This window comes from Myotis brandtii, unplaced genomic scaffold, assembly GCF_000412655.1.
Source record: "Myotis brandtii unplaced genomic scaffold, ASM41265v1 scaffold250, whole genome shotgun sequence".
In the NCBI taxonomy this organism is placed as follows: Eukaryota; Metazoa; Chordata; class Mammalia; order Chiroptera; family Vespertilionidae; genus Myotis; species Myotis brandtii.
Window position 1 is genome coordinate 3,679,556 of NW_005359478.1, and position 14,992 is coordinate 3,694,547.

At 38.3% G+C, this 14,992-nt stretch overlaps 1 protein-coding gene and 1 long non-coding RNA gene across 2 annotated transcripts in view; one reads left to right on the forward strand and one right to left on the reverse strand.

The window, feature by feature from the left end:
• LOC106726330 overlaps positions 1-14,992 on the reverse strand; it is a 194,482-nt gene that overhangs the window by 2,385 nt on the left and 177,105 nt on the right. The window lies entirely within an intron of this gene.
• METTL11B (methyltransferase like 11B) overlaps positions 4,818-14,992 on the forward strand; it is a 19,450-nt gene continuing 9,275 nt past the window's right edge. Inside the window, exon 1 of the mRNA XM_005867637.2 lies at positions 4,818-5,025. Coding sequence (XP_005867699.1) covers positions 4,872-5,025 — 154 coding nt within the window. The 5' untranslated portion in view covers positions 4,818-4,871. The remainder of the gene's footprint in view (positions 5,026-14,992) is intronic.

The following is a 14,992-nucleotide window of genomic DNA, read 5'->3' on the forward strand; positions in this document are numbered from 1 at the left end:
CAGCCACCAAATTTATATATATATATATACACACACACACACACACACACACACACACACACACTAGTATTCAGATTCTAATTCAAATTTGAACTAGAATCTGAATATATTTGCTGTGTGATGTTGCGTTCACTCTAATCTTTCTAAGCCTCACTTTCTGCACTTGTAAAATGGGTATATCACTGACCTCCTAGGGTTGTTATAAGAATTAAGTAGGCATTACTATTTAAAGGACTTAGTTATTACCATTAGAAGTATCAGCAAGTTAATGCTACTCTCAGCAGGAAAATAACATTTAATTTTGTATCAAGAGTCTAACACACTGCCTTGTAGAAGAGAGTATTGCACAATTGTTTGTTGAACTGAAAAGCAGGCACACCATGATCACTTAAAAAAGTATTCTTTGGGGGAAAAACGTCTTGAGTAATATAAGTTGTAGATAAATAGTGGCTTACCTAGGAATCTTCTTGACCCCAGTTCACGGTATTATGAAATTTTAATTTGATAGATATTTTATATTGAGTGGATTTTCCTAAATATTTAGCTTACCACATTACTGAATACGCATATTTTTATAGGGCTTTTGTAATTCCTTTATCATTCTTATTTCTGAGTGTCTATCCATGCTAATTTATTTTTTAACAGTTTACTCCTCACCAAAGGATCCCTTGTGAGAAGACAAACCAACCTGGATAAACTTAGAGTGTCCACCTTCTTTTGCTATAGTCATATTTCTTTCCTCTACCTTCACTGTTTTCCTTTCCTGCCTTGAAAAGGGATGCCCGTGGTAGACTTGAGATCTACTGCATAACCTCATTCACTCAGTATGAATATAGTCAAGAGTGGTATGAGGTGGTAGCAAATAGAGCATTTCAGCTGTGAGAGAAAAATTATTCACATAAGGAAACAAATGCAATGAGCCAGAAACTGATGCAAGCTACACCAGAATAAGACATAGTCACAAAATCTAAACTGACTCATAGAGATAAACAAAAGCTCACAAAGGCATTTTGTATAAACCAATCGGTCTTTCATCCCCACTCAGAAATTATGGCTCTGAAATACAGAAATCTCAGATCACTTAATAATCCATCTCCAAACAAGTAATTAATGTCCGTTTTACAATGAAAGAAAATTAGTTCTGTAAAAACTGAGAAACTTGCCAATATCAATCGCCAAATAACGAATACAGAGTAGCTGGAGTCAGCGATTGCCAGTTTCTCTCCTCGGAGCTAACACCCTGACCTTCTCAGCAGATGGGAGGTTATCTAAACATCACTAAAATGTTGGGGTTAAGAACCTGCCTCCTGTTAGGTGTATTGATGAATAAACGTAACAAAGAAGATCCCTTAGTTTTCTTCTGCTGCTGCTTAGTTTTCCCTACAGCAACAGAAATTTCTGAACAATAGATGAATGAGCCCTAAAAGCACATTTCATTTGAATTTCTTTTCCTTTCAACTCTTAAATGCATCAAGTACAGATAATCTTCTAAGTATGTGGAATTTGCAATGTTAAAATTGCATAAAAGACAGTATCACACTGAATATAACCCAACAAGACATCAGAGAGACATAAAATATTTTCAAGACCTATTACTAATCTACTTTTTCCAAAGATTACAATGCTAATAGATAGCATTTATTGAATATGTACTGTGCTGTTTTACATAGAATACATTTAGTTCTCGTAACAGTCATGAGGTGTATACTATTATCATCATCATATTACAGAAGAAGGAAGCTCGGAGAGTCTGAGAATTTGTCAAAGTTCCCAGTGTGTGAGCGGTAGAAATGAGTTTCTCAGTCAAATCTTTTATATTCCAGCTAAGAGCCTTCCTTCTTGACACCATGAAATATTCAAAAACTTGAAGTTTCCCGTTCTGTTTGATATCATCTACATTATCCCCATCCTTATGAGAATTTACTGAGTAAAAATGAGGCAAGATGGTATTTATGTTAGATAAGACTCCATGCTGCTAGCACAGAAAACCAAACTCAAGCTGGCATTAACAATAACAGATCTGGATAATGTGCCCACTCTCAAATGAACTCTGGAGCTGGAGGAACACCATGTATGGATTGGCTCAAGACTGGATGAAGCACTCATCAATCAACCACACACTTTGGCAAGAAAAAAATGGATAGCTCAGATTGCAATCTGGGCAATTCTTGAAGGCATGGATGGAAACAATCTCTACCTACCCTCAATTAAATGGTTGTCCCTGGAGGTGGGTAGAGGGGAAATGGGAAAAGAGAAGCATGGGTAAATAAGTCAAAGTCAAGCAAATGGAACCCTGGCATCCTGTCCCAGTAAAAGATTAACACACAAATTAAAATTAAAGATCATGTTTAGATTCCACATCTTAAAAATAATATTTTACTGATGATGTGTGAATTAGCTATCCTATACTGTGTTGTAACAAATTATTTAAAATTTTTTCTTTTGTAAAAAATCTTTATTATTGAAAGTATTACATATGTCCCCTTTTTCCCCATTGACCTTTACCACCCTGCCCCCAGTTCTTCACCACCCTATTGTCTGTGTCCATGGGTTGTGCATATACGCATTTGGGCTCATTGGTTGATCTCTTTCCCACTCTCCCGAGCCTTCCCTCTGATGTTTGATAGTCGGTTTGATGTTTCTATGCCTCTGGGTCTATTTTTGTTCATCAGTTTATGCTGCTCATTAGATTCCACATATGAGCTAGATCATGTGATACATACCTTTCTCTGAGTGGCTTATTTTGCTTAGCACAATGCTCTCCAGGTCCATCCATGCTGTTGCAAATAATAAGAGTTCTTTCTTTTTTTACAGCTGCATAGTATTCCATTTTAATCCACTCATCGGCTGTTGGGCACTTAGGTTGTTTCCAAATCTTAGCTATTGTGAATTGTGCTGCTATGAACATAGGGGTGCGTATATTATTTCTGATGAGTGTTTCGGATTTCTTAGGATATATTCCTGGAAGTGGGATCACTGGATCAAATGGGAGTTCCATTTTTAATATTTCGAGGAAACTCCATACTGTTTTCTATAAAGGCTGCACCAGCCTGCATTCCCACCAACAGTTGTACAAAAGAACAAACATTAATTTCTGTGGGTCAGTGACCTAGGTGTGGCTTAGCTGGCTCAAGGTCTTTTACCAACTTGACTGGGGAAGGATCTTCTTCCAAGCTCACTCAGGGTTGGTAGAAGAATTAATTCCCCCAGGTTGTTGTACTATGGACTTCAGTTCCTTGGCATGGGGCTTCATAGGGGAGCTCAGAACAGGAAGGTGGTTTTCCTCAGGGCACACAGGCAAAAGAGCAAAAGAAGTCGCCCAAGACAGTCTTTTCATGACCTAATCTTAGACATGACATCTATCACTTTTGCCATATTTTATTGTTTAGAAGGGAGTCAGTAAGTCTTGCCCACATTCAGGAAAGGAGATTACACAAAGGCATGCATATGAGGCTGGACGTAGTGATCTTTAGGGGCCATTTTAGAACTGTCTACTATAGTGTGTGTGTGTGTGTGTGTGTGTGTGTGTGTGTGTGTGTGTGTGTATTTGGGCCAAGTGATGGTCAGTGATTACACATGGCATGGGGCCAATAGATATTGAGTTCTTATGGATTTTCTTCTTAGGAAAATTAAACAGGTAATAAGGTAGTCATTGTCCTTATAGGAAACAGAATGGCATTCACAAACTGAGAATTTAAGTTAGTTTAATAAAGGGACTGTTTATAAAGGGTGGGGAAATAGGGAAATTACAAGGAGTAGTGGTTTTCTCCAAGGTTTGCAACAGCCTGGTGCATCACTAACTCAAAGCCTGAAGCTGTAAGAGGAGGGAGCAGCTATCGGAATCAGAGGGAAAGATGCCTAGATAGGAGCTATGACTTTCCACCATCTGAAGCAGTTAGCCTCTAGCATCTCCACAGGGAAAGTGTCAGGGGGATAAATAGTTGATTCATGATCCTTTAAGCTCCTGCAGGCACTACCCATTGGATGAAACCAACCAGAAGCCAGAGGGCAAGAGAGTCCACTGATGTTGTCAATATAGGTCAGCCTCTGGGGCACACAGTACTGTGGGGAGACTGGGGGTGGATCTGGAGGGACAATCAGAAGATACCCAGTCCAGAGACCAAATGAGCACTTAAGAGGAAAATCACATCCACAATAGGCAGATAGAAAGGAACAGGCTTCCCTGACATGGTGTTGTTTAGAGCAAGCTAGGTGGAAGGGTTTGCTGACAGAAGGGTATTTAACATCAAAACAGGCTTTCATATAACTGTGTCTCTTGAAGACCCTTCAAAAATGGGAAACACATATCCATCTTTATGAGATGACTTGGGCAACACTGTACTGATGAAAGGAGTGTGGGTGGTTCAGATGGCTTTGAAGGCTCCTTGTAACTTGAGGATTCAGTGTTCCAGAAGGAGTGCATGAAAGTCAGGGAACAGGATCTCTTACAAAATAGTCACAACTCTTTGAAATGGAAATGAAGCTACTGCAATTTAGGGATCCAATGAAAGCAAATCTTCAGAGTGCTGGTGACTGTGCTGCTGCCTGTTTCAAGTGGCAGCTGAAGGAGCGAGGTGTGCTTTTTCCTGGATGAGGCAGGATCTCACTCAGCCTGTTTCCATCTTTACTTAGCACCTGCTGGCTTGGAGTGGTGTCACCCAAGCAATCAGACGGGTGGAGGTGCCAAGAGCCTGACCTCTGGTGCCTGCTGCCCCTCCCTCCATGCCCCACGATGGCCTATCCTTATATAGATGAACAGGGGACTGGTTTAAAATGACAGTCTCAAGTTCGTGTAGGAAGAGAAAGCTGATTCAAAGAAACAGCCAGGCAAGCTTCCTTTTTCTGTAGGAATAATAATATCCCCCTTCTCCATGGCCCACCTGGGAGCCCATTTCGCCTTTAGATCCCGCTGGCAGAAGACCGACGATGAACTCTGTCGACATAGCATGTCCTTTATTCTTCACAAAGCCATTCGCAATGACTTCTTTCAGAGCTATCTCTATCTGCTGGAAAAAATTCCCCTGGGTAAGTGAGTCAGAACTGCTAGACAAGGAAGAAGAAGTGATTGAAAGGACTGTGTGAGGTTGTGGGGTTTCTAGAAGAGCAATTAGAACAAGGACACTTTTCAGACACTAAGAACTCATCAAGATGACATTCTTTGTAGAGAGTGCAAAGACCAAGTGCTGCCTGGCAAGTCAGGTCTCTATTCTGGGACTTCCATGCACCCCTGTGCACAGAGATTTGTTTTTCTGGGTGTTGGTTAACTGAATATCAGGCTTATAGAAATTAATTTGTTTTTAATATTTCCAAGAACATAAAGATGGGCAAATTAGGCAACTCAAAGGTGAGAGTATTAATGCAGTCGTGTATAAACTAAGAGTTAAAAAGAAAGACTAACCAGTAGTAACTGATAAATGTGTCCGTGTGTCCGTGTCTGTGTGTGCGTGTGTGTGTGTGTGCTTGTATACTCCACATGATCCTTTCTGGCATTTCTGAGTCAGAATAAGAGAGAGTTTAATGGTGCAGATTTTAGTTGGGTCTTTGGGTATTGAGAAAAAACTGGGACAGTAGTGTGTCTCCATTTTACTTATTTCTTCTAGTTTTCAGGAAGTTAGACAATAGAGCAATAAAAAGTTTATCTGGTTTGTCTACATGACTTAGCCTCTGTGAAAGTGGTCACTTCAGGCCACTCTTAACAGTACTAAAACGGAAATAATTTCCAATTAATGAGTGAAATATCCCTCTTTGATTTATATTTCCCCCCAATGAAAGCAGGAACAGTATGTATCAGCCCCAGTCTGTTTTCTTACGGTTGCCTGAAAGCCCCATTGTGTACTTGATGTGCAAGGCTTCCAGACATGAAAGCCGCTATACATAGTCTTTGTATTGCAGTCAAGAAGCTATGTGCTAGCAACCTGCCAAAGTTTCTTTTTATAAATCATTTCTGAGGGGATCTTTATTTCCAGACATATAAATACTTTCATATCAAATTTATATACTAGGTGTACCGGTTAATAATGCAGATTTTTTCACTAGATGGAGTTACACATATGTTGATATATATGCGATTTCATATGTATGCTATTTTGTTGTATTGCTCCTTCAGATTACCACTTGTTCCAATTGATGGCACATGCACTTTCTGAGCAGCACTTCAAAATGTACGAAGAAGTGGAAAATTGGGTCTCTGAATATTCTGCCTCAAAACAAGAAAAGTTCTACTGGGACTGTATCCACAAATTACCTGAAAGATGGGGGAAATGTGTGGCTAACGATGGACATTACTTTGAATAAAGCACTTTTGATGTTTCTCTTGAAATTATCGTGTTTTCTTTGAACCAGCTAAAAAAGCGATTAACCAGCTAATAATGCAGATTAGCTATTAACTGGTTAATAATTCGGATTAGCTATTAACCAGTTAATAATGTGAATTATCTATTAACCGGTTAATATTACGGATTTTGTAATCCAAAGAAAACACAATAGTTTCAAGAGAAACATCAAAAGTGCTTTATTCAAAGCAATGTCCATCTCTAGCTACACATTTTCCCCATCTTTCAGGTAACTTGTGGATACTGTCCCAGTAGAACTTTTCTTGTTTTGAGGCAAACCATTCAGAGACCCAATTTTCCACTTCTTCGTACGTTTTGAAGTGCTGCTCAGAAAGTGCATGTGCCATTGATCGGAACAAGTGGTAATCTGAAGAAGCAATACGACAAAACAGCATACATATCAAATTGCATATATATCAGCATATGTGTAACTCCATCTATTGAAAAAAAATCCGCATTATTAACCGGTACACCTAGTATATTTCTTATAAAAAATTTCTCATTGACCCTCACGGCCATACTATGGGATTTATAGGGTATCATTCTTTTTTCAAAATTTTCTTTATTGATTAAGGTATTACATATGTGTCCTTATCCCCTCCCCCGCCCCCATTTATGCCCTCACCACCCCCTGGTGTCTGTGTCCATTGGTTAGGCTTATATGCACGCATACAAGTCCTTTGGTTGATCTCTTCCCCTTACCCCCAACCTCCCCTACCTTCTCTTTGAGGTTTGACGGTCTGATCGATGCTTCTCTGTCTCTGGATCTGTTTTTGTTCATCAGTTTATGTTGTTCATTATATTCCACAAATGAGTGAGATCATGTGATATTTATCTTTCTCTGACTGGCTTATTTCGCTTAGCATGATGCTCTCCAGTTCCATCCATGCTGTTGCAAATGGTAAGAATTCCTTCATTTTTACTGCAGCATAGGGTATCATTCTTTTCCCCTTCTCTCCCTTACCCCCATCTTATATTTTCAAATGAGGAAAATAAAATTCAGAAATGATGAGATCTCATGTAGATACCAAAGACCAGGGCTCTTTCTGGTAGATCACACTGCCTATAAATAATTCTCTTAGGACATCAATTACAATAATTAATAAGGGGCAGGTGACTGCCAAATTTTAAAAATAATTACTAGAGAGAAAAGGAACTCATCTCTGAAAGCAGTGGGAGATGAGTTAAAAAGTAAGAATAAAACAGTCTTTTCTGAAAGTCAGATGAAAATTATTTGGGACAAGTAGAGTATAATTTATATTTGGCTTCAATCCTTTTTTTCTACCTAGAATAGTCATTTTATCTATTTTTCTCCTTGTGAATGTGCTGATGGTTTATCAATGATTTCCAAACTTAAAAAACATACACATTACTATTAAAATCAAACCCTGTGACAAAGTCTTCCATGGAAGCCCAATGTAAAATACAGGAAAAAGTGAAAATTTTCTGCTTCCTTGCTCTATCCTCTTCGGCTCCTGGGGTGCTTCTGTAGCACCCACAGGGTTCCATAAACACAGTTCGAATACCATTCATTGGTTCTAAAGCAAAGATGACTCCATATTACTTAGTTGATTTTCCATAAATGGGCACTGCTTATTTTCTCTGGCCCTATGATTCAGCCCTGACAGTTTCCCCTGAGACTAACAGAGCTAACCCCATCCAGAGTATTTCTTTGATTTTAGTAACTGAGGGCTATTTTAGTCAGTATGGGCTAGGCTAGTCTGCAATAATAAATTAACCCTGAAATCTCAATGGCCAAACATATAAAAGTTTATTTTTCACTTTTGCTACATCATTCCAATAGGCATTATTAGGGGGCAGGGTCTATGTTCCACATAGACATTCAGGGATCCAGGATGGTAAAGGTTCCATCATCTAAAATATCACTAGTCACCATAGCAAGGGAAGATAGGAGCCAAAAGTTTGCCAGCTATCCCTTAAATATTTTGTTCCAGAAAGACATATATTACATCTGTTTAGAGTCTACTGCCCATAACTTGCCATATCCCCTGCCTAACAGCAAGGGTGCCGGGTGATGAGAGGAGTACATGCATGTTTGGTCTCTAGTAAATGTTCCTGCCTCAGGGGAAAGAATTGATTTTTAGAGATAGAAACACCAGGCATTTCTTCCTTCGAGTCAGTTCAATTATATTCAGTGCACTGGAGAAAATTTAAACATTAATAAGACACAGTCTCTGTTCTTCAGGATTTGCTGAAATCTGGTAATGGAGGCAAATCTACAAATAACTTTCTGTTAATCCTCAAGAGCTTTAAATTGAGGGTGCAGGGAAGGCAGGCTCCTAGTTCTGTGAATACTCAGATTTTTTGCGGCGTTTTCTCTTATGATAGAAGCTAAAGTACCTCTGAAGTAGCCAACTCTGTAAGTTCTCAATGGTGCAGAAAGGAATCAGGATATATGTCTCATATGCCAGTATGACTTGTACAAAATCAGAAGGCTTCCCAGACCCTTGAGTGACTTGTTCAACCCTTGGTTTTTGTCCCAGGAGATTATAGCATATATTCATGGAATGCATTTCCATGTGTCAGTCCCCCTATTGGGCTCTCTCTAGTTGGCATGAGAGTAGAGACTCATCTATTTTGTCCTCTTCTATCTCTACCCATTTACCATGGTTCCTGGCACATAGAAAGAACTCAATAAATTATCTGTTAAACAAATTAAATGGCCCCTTACCAATAATGAACTACAGGTCACCAAAGTCCTGAGTTCAAATTCTCATAATGCTGTTGATAGAGAAGTAACTTGAGTTCAAATTCTCATAATGCTGTTGATAGAGAAGTAACCTCTGCAAGTACTAAAGTCTCTGAGCATCATTTTCCTTAAAACTGTAGGGCTATCAGAAGTATTGAAAACAACTAATTATATATGTGAAAGTTGTCAATGCTCAATGTGTTAGCTTTTTCTTCCTTTGAGGTGAGCCTCTTAAAATTTTTTAAAATATGTTTTTATTGATTTCAGAGAGAGGAAGGGAGAGAGATAGAGAAATAGAAACATCAATGAGAGAGAAATATCATCGATTGGCTGCCTCCTGCATGCCTCCTACAGGGGATCGAGCTTGCAACCCGTGCATGTGCCCTGTCCGGGAATCGAACCTCCATCTCCTGATTTATGGAACTGGGCCTCTTAAAGTCACCTCACAGTTTCCTTAGAACAGGCTGTACCACAAACGATAAACTGAATTCACTAAGCAGCGGTTCTCAACCTGTGGGTCGCGACCCCTTTGACGGTCGAACGACCTTTTCACAGGGGTCGCCTAAGACCATCCTGCATATCAGATATTTACATTACGATTCATAACAGTAGCAACATTACAGTTATGAAGTAGCAACGAAAATAATTTTATGGTTGGGTCACAACATGAGGAACTGTATTTAACGGGCCAGAAGGTTGAGAACCACTGCTTAGAGAGAGTTTCAGGTGACAGTGGATTTAAGCTTTTCCATTTACAAATAAAACTCAGCCAGGGGAAGTGCTCCCTCCTTAGCTCCACTGGGGTGTTTCAGAATTGGCTTCCCCTCCTTTGATGATTTCAAGGCTCCACAGAAGTAAAAATAAAGCCCTTCTTTTAAAAGGTTGGGGAGTCTTACTGCACAGAGAGCTTGTTGTTCAGGGTGATTATAGGAAGAGTGGTGGCTAACCAGACCCTTTGATTCCTTTTTTTTTCCTTCCTCCTTCTAAAGGCCTGTGATAGGCAGCCAGTCTCAGACCAGCACACGATGCAGCAAACTTCAGTCATGGGGGCATTTACTGAAATAGCCCTGGCTAAAATCTCCAATGGAAGAGCTTGCTACACCACTGAACACAGCAGGTCTTCAGAAAGAAATGGGAACAAGCCTATTACTGTTCTCAGTGTTTTACATATATTATCTTAGTTAATACTCACAACATCCCTATTAGGTTATACGCTATTCCCCATCTTGTATCTGAAAAACTGATGCACAGAGGCATTCTGTAATTTGCCAGAGATCATGGGTGGTGGTGGTGGTGGTGGTGGTGGTGGTGGTGGAGCAGGACCAGAACCCAGGCAGTCTGACCCCAGAAGTCTGTCATTCTTATCCACAGAATTGTGCCGCCTCCCAGTGTAAATGGCAACTCGACTAATGTGGGCTGGTATAACTAGAAATTCTTTCAGTTGGAGTGAATGACTTTTCCAAAGTTGGCTGTTTGTGAACAAATAGGAAGGAGAATAGGAAGACAGTTTATATAAATCTCCGGTTTGTATGCCAGTGCTCAAAGAGGCCTTTATACATATGGCCCAATAGAAGATGTTCATGTAAGTTACTCCTCAGTAATTATCCTAGCACTATCCACAGCCTATTTCTGAGTACACAGAGTCACTGAATATTTATTAATTGAAAATTGAGCTCCTTGACTTCATTAAAGGTTTAATCTAATGTCACATTTAGAACAATGGTCCCATGTGGTTTAGCAGATTGAACAGAGGCTTTGCATTTCAATAGGTGTGGGTTAGAACATGGGTGTAACACTTATTTCTATGTGACATTGAGTAAGTTATCAAATCTTTCTGACTCTCTCATTACTCATCTGTAAAATGATGGTTATCATCCTTGTTTTGTAGTATCATTGTAAGGCTTAAAAGAGACAATGTGAAGAGATGACATGAAATTGACCAACAGAATGCCTGGCACATGGGCAGTGCCCACCAATTGTTAGGACCTCCTTTAATTTACCCTTTTTTAGAAGAACCAGTCTTTGAGGAGGAAATTAAGAACAAGGGTCACCAATTTGCCATCACAATTAAAAGCCAGAGTTAATAAAAACATTTCCTATAAGACACTTAGAACTTCCAACTGAAATTCAGCATATAACTACTGACGTTTTTCAAATTGATTTCATCCCCAGAACTCATGGTACAGTGATACATTTTCAAATGTTTACTGTGACCTTTATAATGCAAATGAGGCAAGATCTTTTTTTTTTCTTTTTAAAGAATTGAAGAACCAGATAATTTCCCTTTTTATTTAGCAGACTTTCAGATACAGTATGAGATGGATGAAATATGGATTTGGATTTAAATAGACCTGGGTTTAAATCTCATCTGTGCCACTCCCTATCTACTTAATCTTAGGCAATCTAGTTCATCTCTTACTGCCTTGTTTTCTTTTATAGATATAACATTTATATGACATATTCAATTAGATATACATGCTTAGCATATGTAGTCATATATACATGCTTGATCAATTATAGTTACTATTTTTTTAATTATTTGGGTATACCTAATTAGCAGGATAAATATTTCATAAACTGTACAAAAAGTGTGAGCTGTGTGCTTATGTGAGCTTTTTCTTACAGTCACTCACTACTTTGTTGTATTATTCAAAGTACAAAATAGTAGATAGTACTCATTTGCTCAATAAACATTCAAAGGAGGCCTACTATGTGTTCAGCATAATAGCAAGTGCTGCGGTTACAAAGAAAAGATATACCTTACCCTGAAGAGGTTGGTATAGGAGGGAGACCCACACATCATCTCAGTGGATGTGGAATGCAGTGATAGACACACTACAGGGTGCTGTAGAGAGAGGCACTGAGGAGGCATGGCAGTTGCTGAATCAGCTTCTGATGCATAATCTCACCAGGAAAAAATCTCCAGTCCCTGTCTGACTCTGGCCTTTTACAACTTGACAGCAGGTCAGGTACAGCACTCAAGTAGGAACAGAGAGTTATGAAGACACTCAGTCAAGTAGGCAGAGAATAAGGCATGTGTTTGAGCTTGAGTAGATCCTGGCTGAAGTGAGGACCTTTCCCTCCTCCCCAGCTCACTTTGCCTCATTTGTGTTGAAGCCTGAAAAGAATTTAGGAAATACTGAACTAGCTCTGAATTTAGGAAACAGCTGAAAAGGAAAAAGCCCTCTAAAACTTTCAGGGTAGGCAGTGCATTATTTTAAAGACAAGAAGTACCAGATACCTAAAGCATGCAGGGAACATATAAAACCTAGAGGGACTCTCAGGACCATTCTGAGACTTGGTAATGACAACTTTCCAGCATTCTGGCACACCCAGACCTTCAGGCTAACTTGATCCAATATTCTGTCTCAAATCATTTCTTACTTACTATCTCAACTTGCCTCTATAACCTCTGGAGATTCTGAGGTCAATTTTCAGTTGACAAGCAGGTCTAACATCTTGAAATAGCTATATCCAAGCATTAAGCAACAACTATTTTTTAAAAAAGTAACAAAGAAATAAAAAAGACAATAACAAATATGCGCACATAGCTATAAATGCAATTTTTCTTAGAGACGTCACAAGACCTTTATTCTTACTCAGGGCAAATGAACTTGAACTCTGTTTTTCTTTCTGTAACAAGTAAACTATTCGAAGGCCTTTGGGAGTTCAGCTCAAGATATAGGTCAAGAAATAAGTACCATATTTTATCAAGAACTAGAGTATCTAGTCCCAGTCTTAGACTACGCCAGTTTCAGAGAGACATTGCAATCCTATAAGAATAAGCCACTAAGATGTATTTCTATAACGAAGAGGCATGGGCAGATGACTGACTACCTTATCTCAGTCAACTTGCACTATAGCAAAAGCTATCAGGAGGGGAGAACTTGGGGCTGGCCGTGACACCTCATATATCTTTTTAGTGAAATGCTCCTGTCAATTAGGTGAAAATGAGAACCCAAGCCCATAACCATAAAAACTTACCTATTGAGTCAGACCCCTGCTGAGGTTGGCATTCACTTGTGGTCTAAATGTTTCTGGCATAATGGACCGCTCCCATTTCCAGATTAAGGGTTTTAATAGACTCCACCAACTAGTTGGCTTAAGCAGGTGATGATGAGTGTGGCTGTTCTGCTGCTTTGGTTGGATCAAGGAGAGCTCTGAACTGTGGCTTGCCTGTGATCCAAGGCAGCATTTGACTCTGGGAAGACCCTATGAACTGTGATTTGCTAACCTGGTTTGCTCAGATATACAGAGGGATGTGGAACATTCATGTTATTGAGATGGTGACACTTGATATTTGTCATCCTTGTTGAATTTATAAGCATTTATTGAGCCACCTGCTGTTTGCACAACACTTTACCAAGTGCTAGGGAACGGGAATTGGTTAGGTCAGTGGGTCCCAATATTTCTGAACATGAGGACTCTCCTTTTAATGTTGTATTTTCTCAATCAGTAGGTAATTTGTGTATAAAATGAAAAAAATAATCTACACATTTATTAATACTTTTAATAGAGTTGTACTTTTAAAATAATTTATGTATAATAGTTAATATACGTGGAAGATATAGTACATAATGTTTTTAGTCACTAGAAAATGATGTATGTGGGAATTGATTCATGTACCCTTTCAGCAAACTTATGATCATTCAAGAGTCCAAACACTGGCTCCAAAATCTTCAAGTTGGAAAAGACTGATGTAAATGCACAGATGGAACATATTACAATGGATCTTGTTAATAGATTTTTAACTTTTAGAGTCAAAATTTGGGACAATGTAATTGTTCAATTCAGAGCCAAGCAGTGCACTAGTCTAATATCATAATCTTGGTGTTACCTGAAGAAAGATGTTCCTAGTTAAGGTTAAATAGACTATCTTTTCTTATATTTCTTCTACCCCAAATTATGTTATATTTTGGTTTTCTTCACATCTTGATCATAACATTTTTGTACTGTTGCATATTTTGCTTGAAGCTTTCAATCATCTTTCATTTTTGGTGGTTGAGATTAAAAACACATATTTCTTAGGATATCACTAATGTCTCTTTTCTTCTTACCTACTCTGTTTATTATCCAGAGTCCAGTTCATTCTACTACTTAAAGACATTGTTTTTGCAACCTACATTTTCTATTGTAATATAAGCTGATTTCTTCTAGATCTGATAAATATCTGTGATTTGGAGATTTCTTTTCATTGGATTCCTGAGTTAATTTCATCATCTTTTGTAACATACCTTCTCTTGATTTTAAACCTCATTGGGCTGACATATAGCTTCATTCTGAAGAATGAATCCATAGGAGGTAAATAGTCTTTCACGTTTGACTGGGGATTAAATTTTAGCTTCAAAATAATTTGTCTCAGAATATTAATGACACGGCTCCATTGTTTTCTAGTGTTTCTGATGAGAGTTGTGTTTTTATAAACCTGATTCTAATCCTTTGAACATAGGGTTGTCAGATAAAATTAGATGCCAACTAAATTTGAATTTAAGATAATAAATTAAGAAGTTTAGTATACATATACCCCATGTAATGTGTGATATTTTGAGCATACTTATACTAATAAGTTATTGTTTATCTGAAATTCAAAACTAATTTTGTGTCCTGTATTTTTATTTGCCAAATTTGGCAACCCTATTCTAAGGTCAATCACTATTTTCCCTTGAAATATCTTTAGAATCTTCTCATTACTTTTTGTGTTTTGAAATTTCCTAAGGGATATGTATAAATATGGCCCTTACTTAATTATTATTATTTCTAATCCATGCTGCTCAGTACTTGCTGGATCTTACAATCTCTTTCAGTTCTGGGAAGTTTTTCTATATTATTTCTTTAATAATTTTCTTCCCTCCATTTTCTCTGTTTTTGAGAATCCTGATCAGCTTGATGTTGGTCCTCCTAAATTAAGTCTTTATAGCTCTAATCTTTTTACTTCTTTAAAAAAATTATA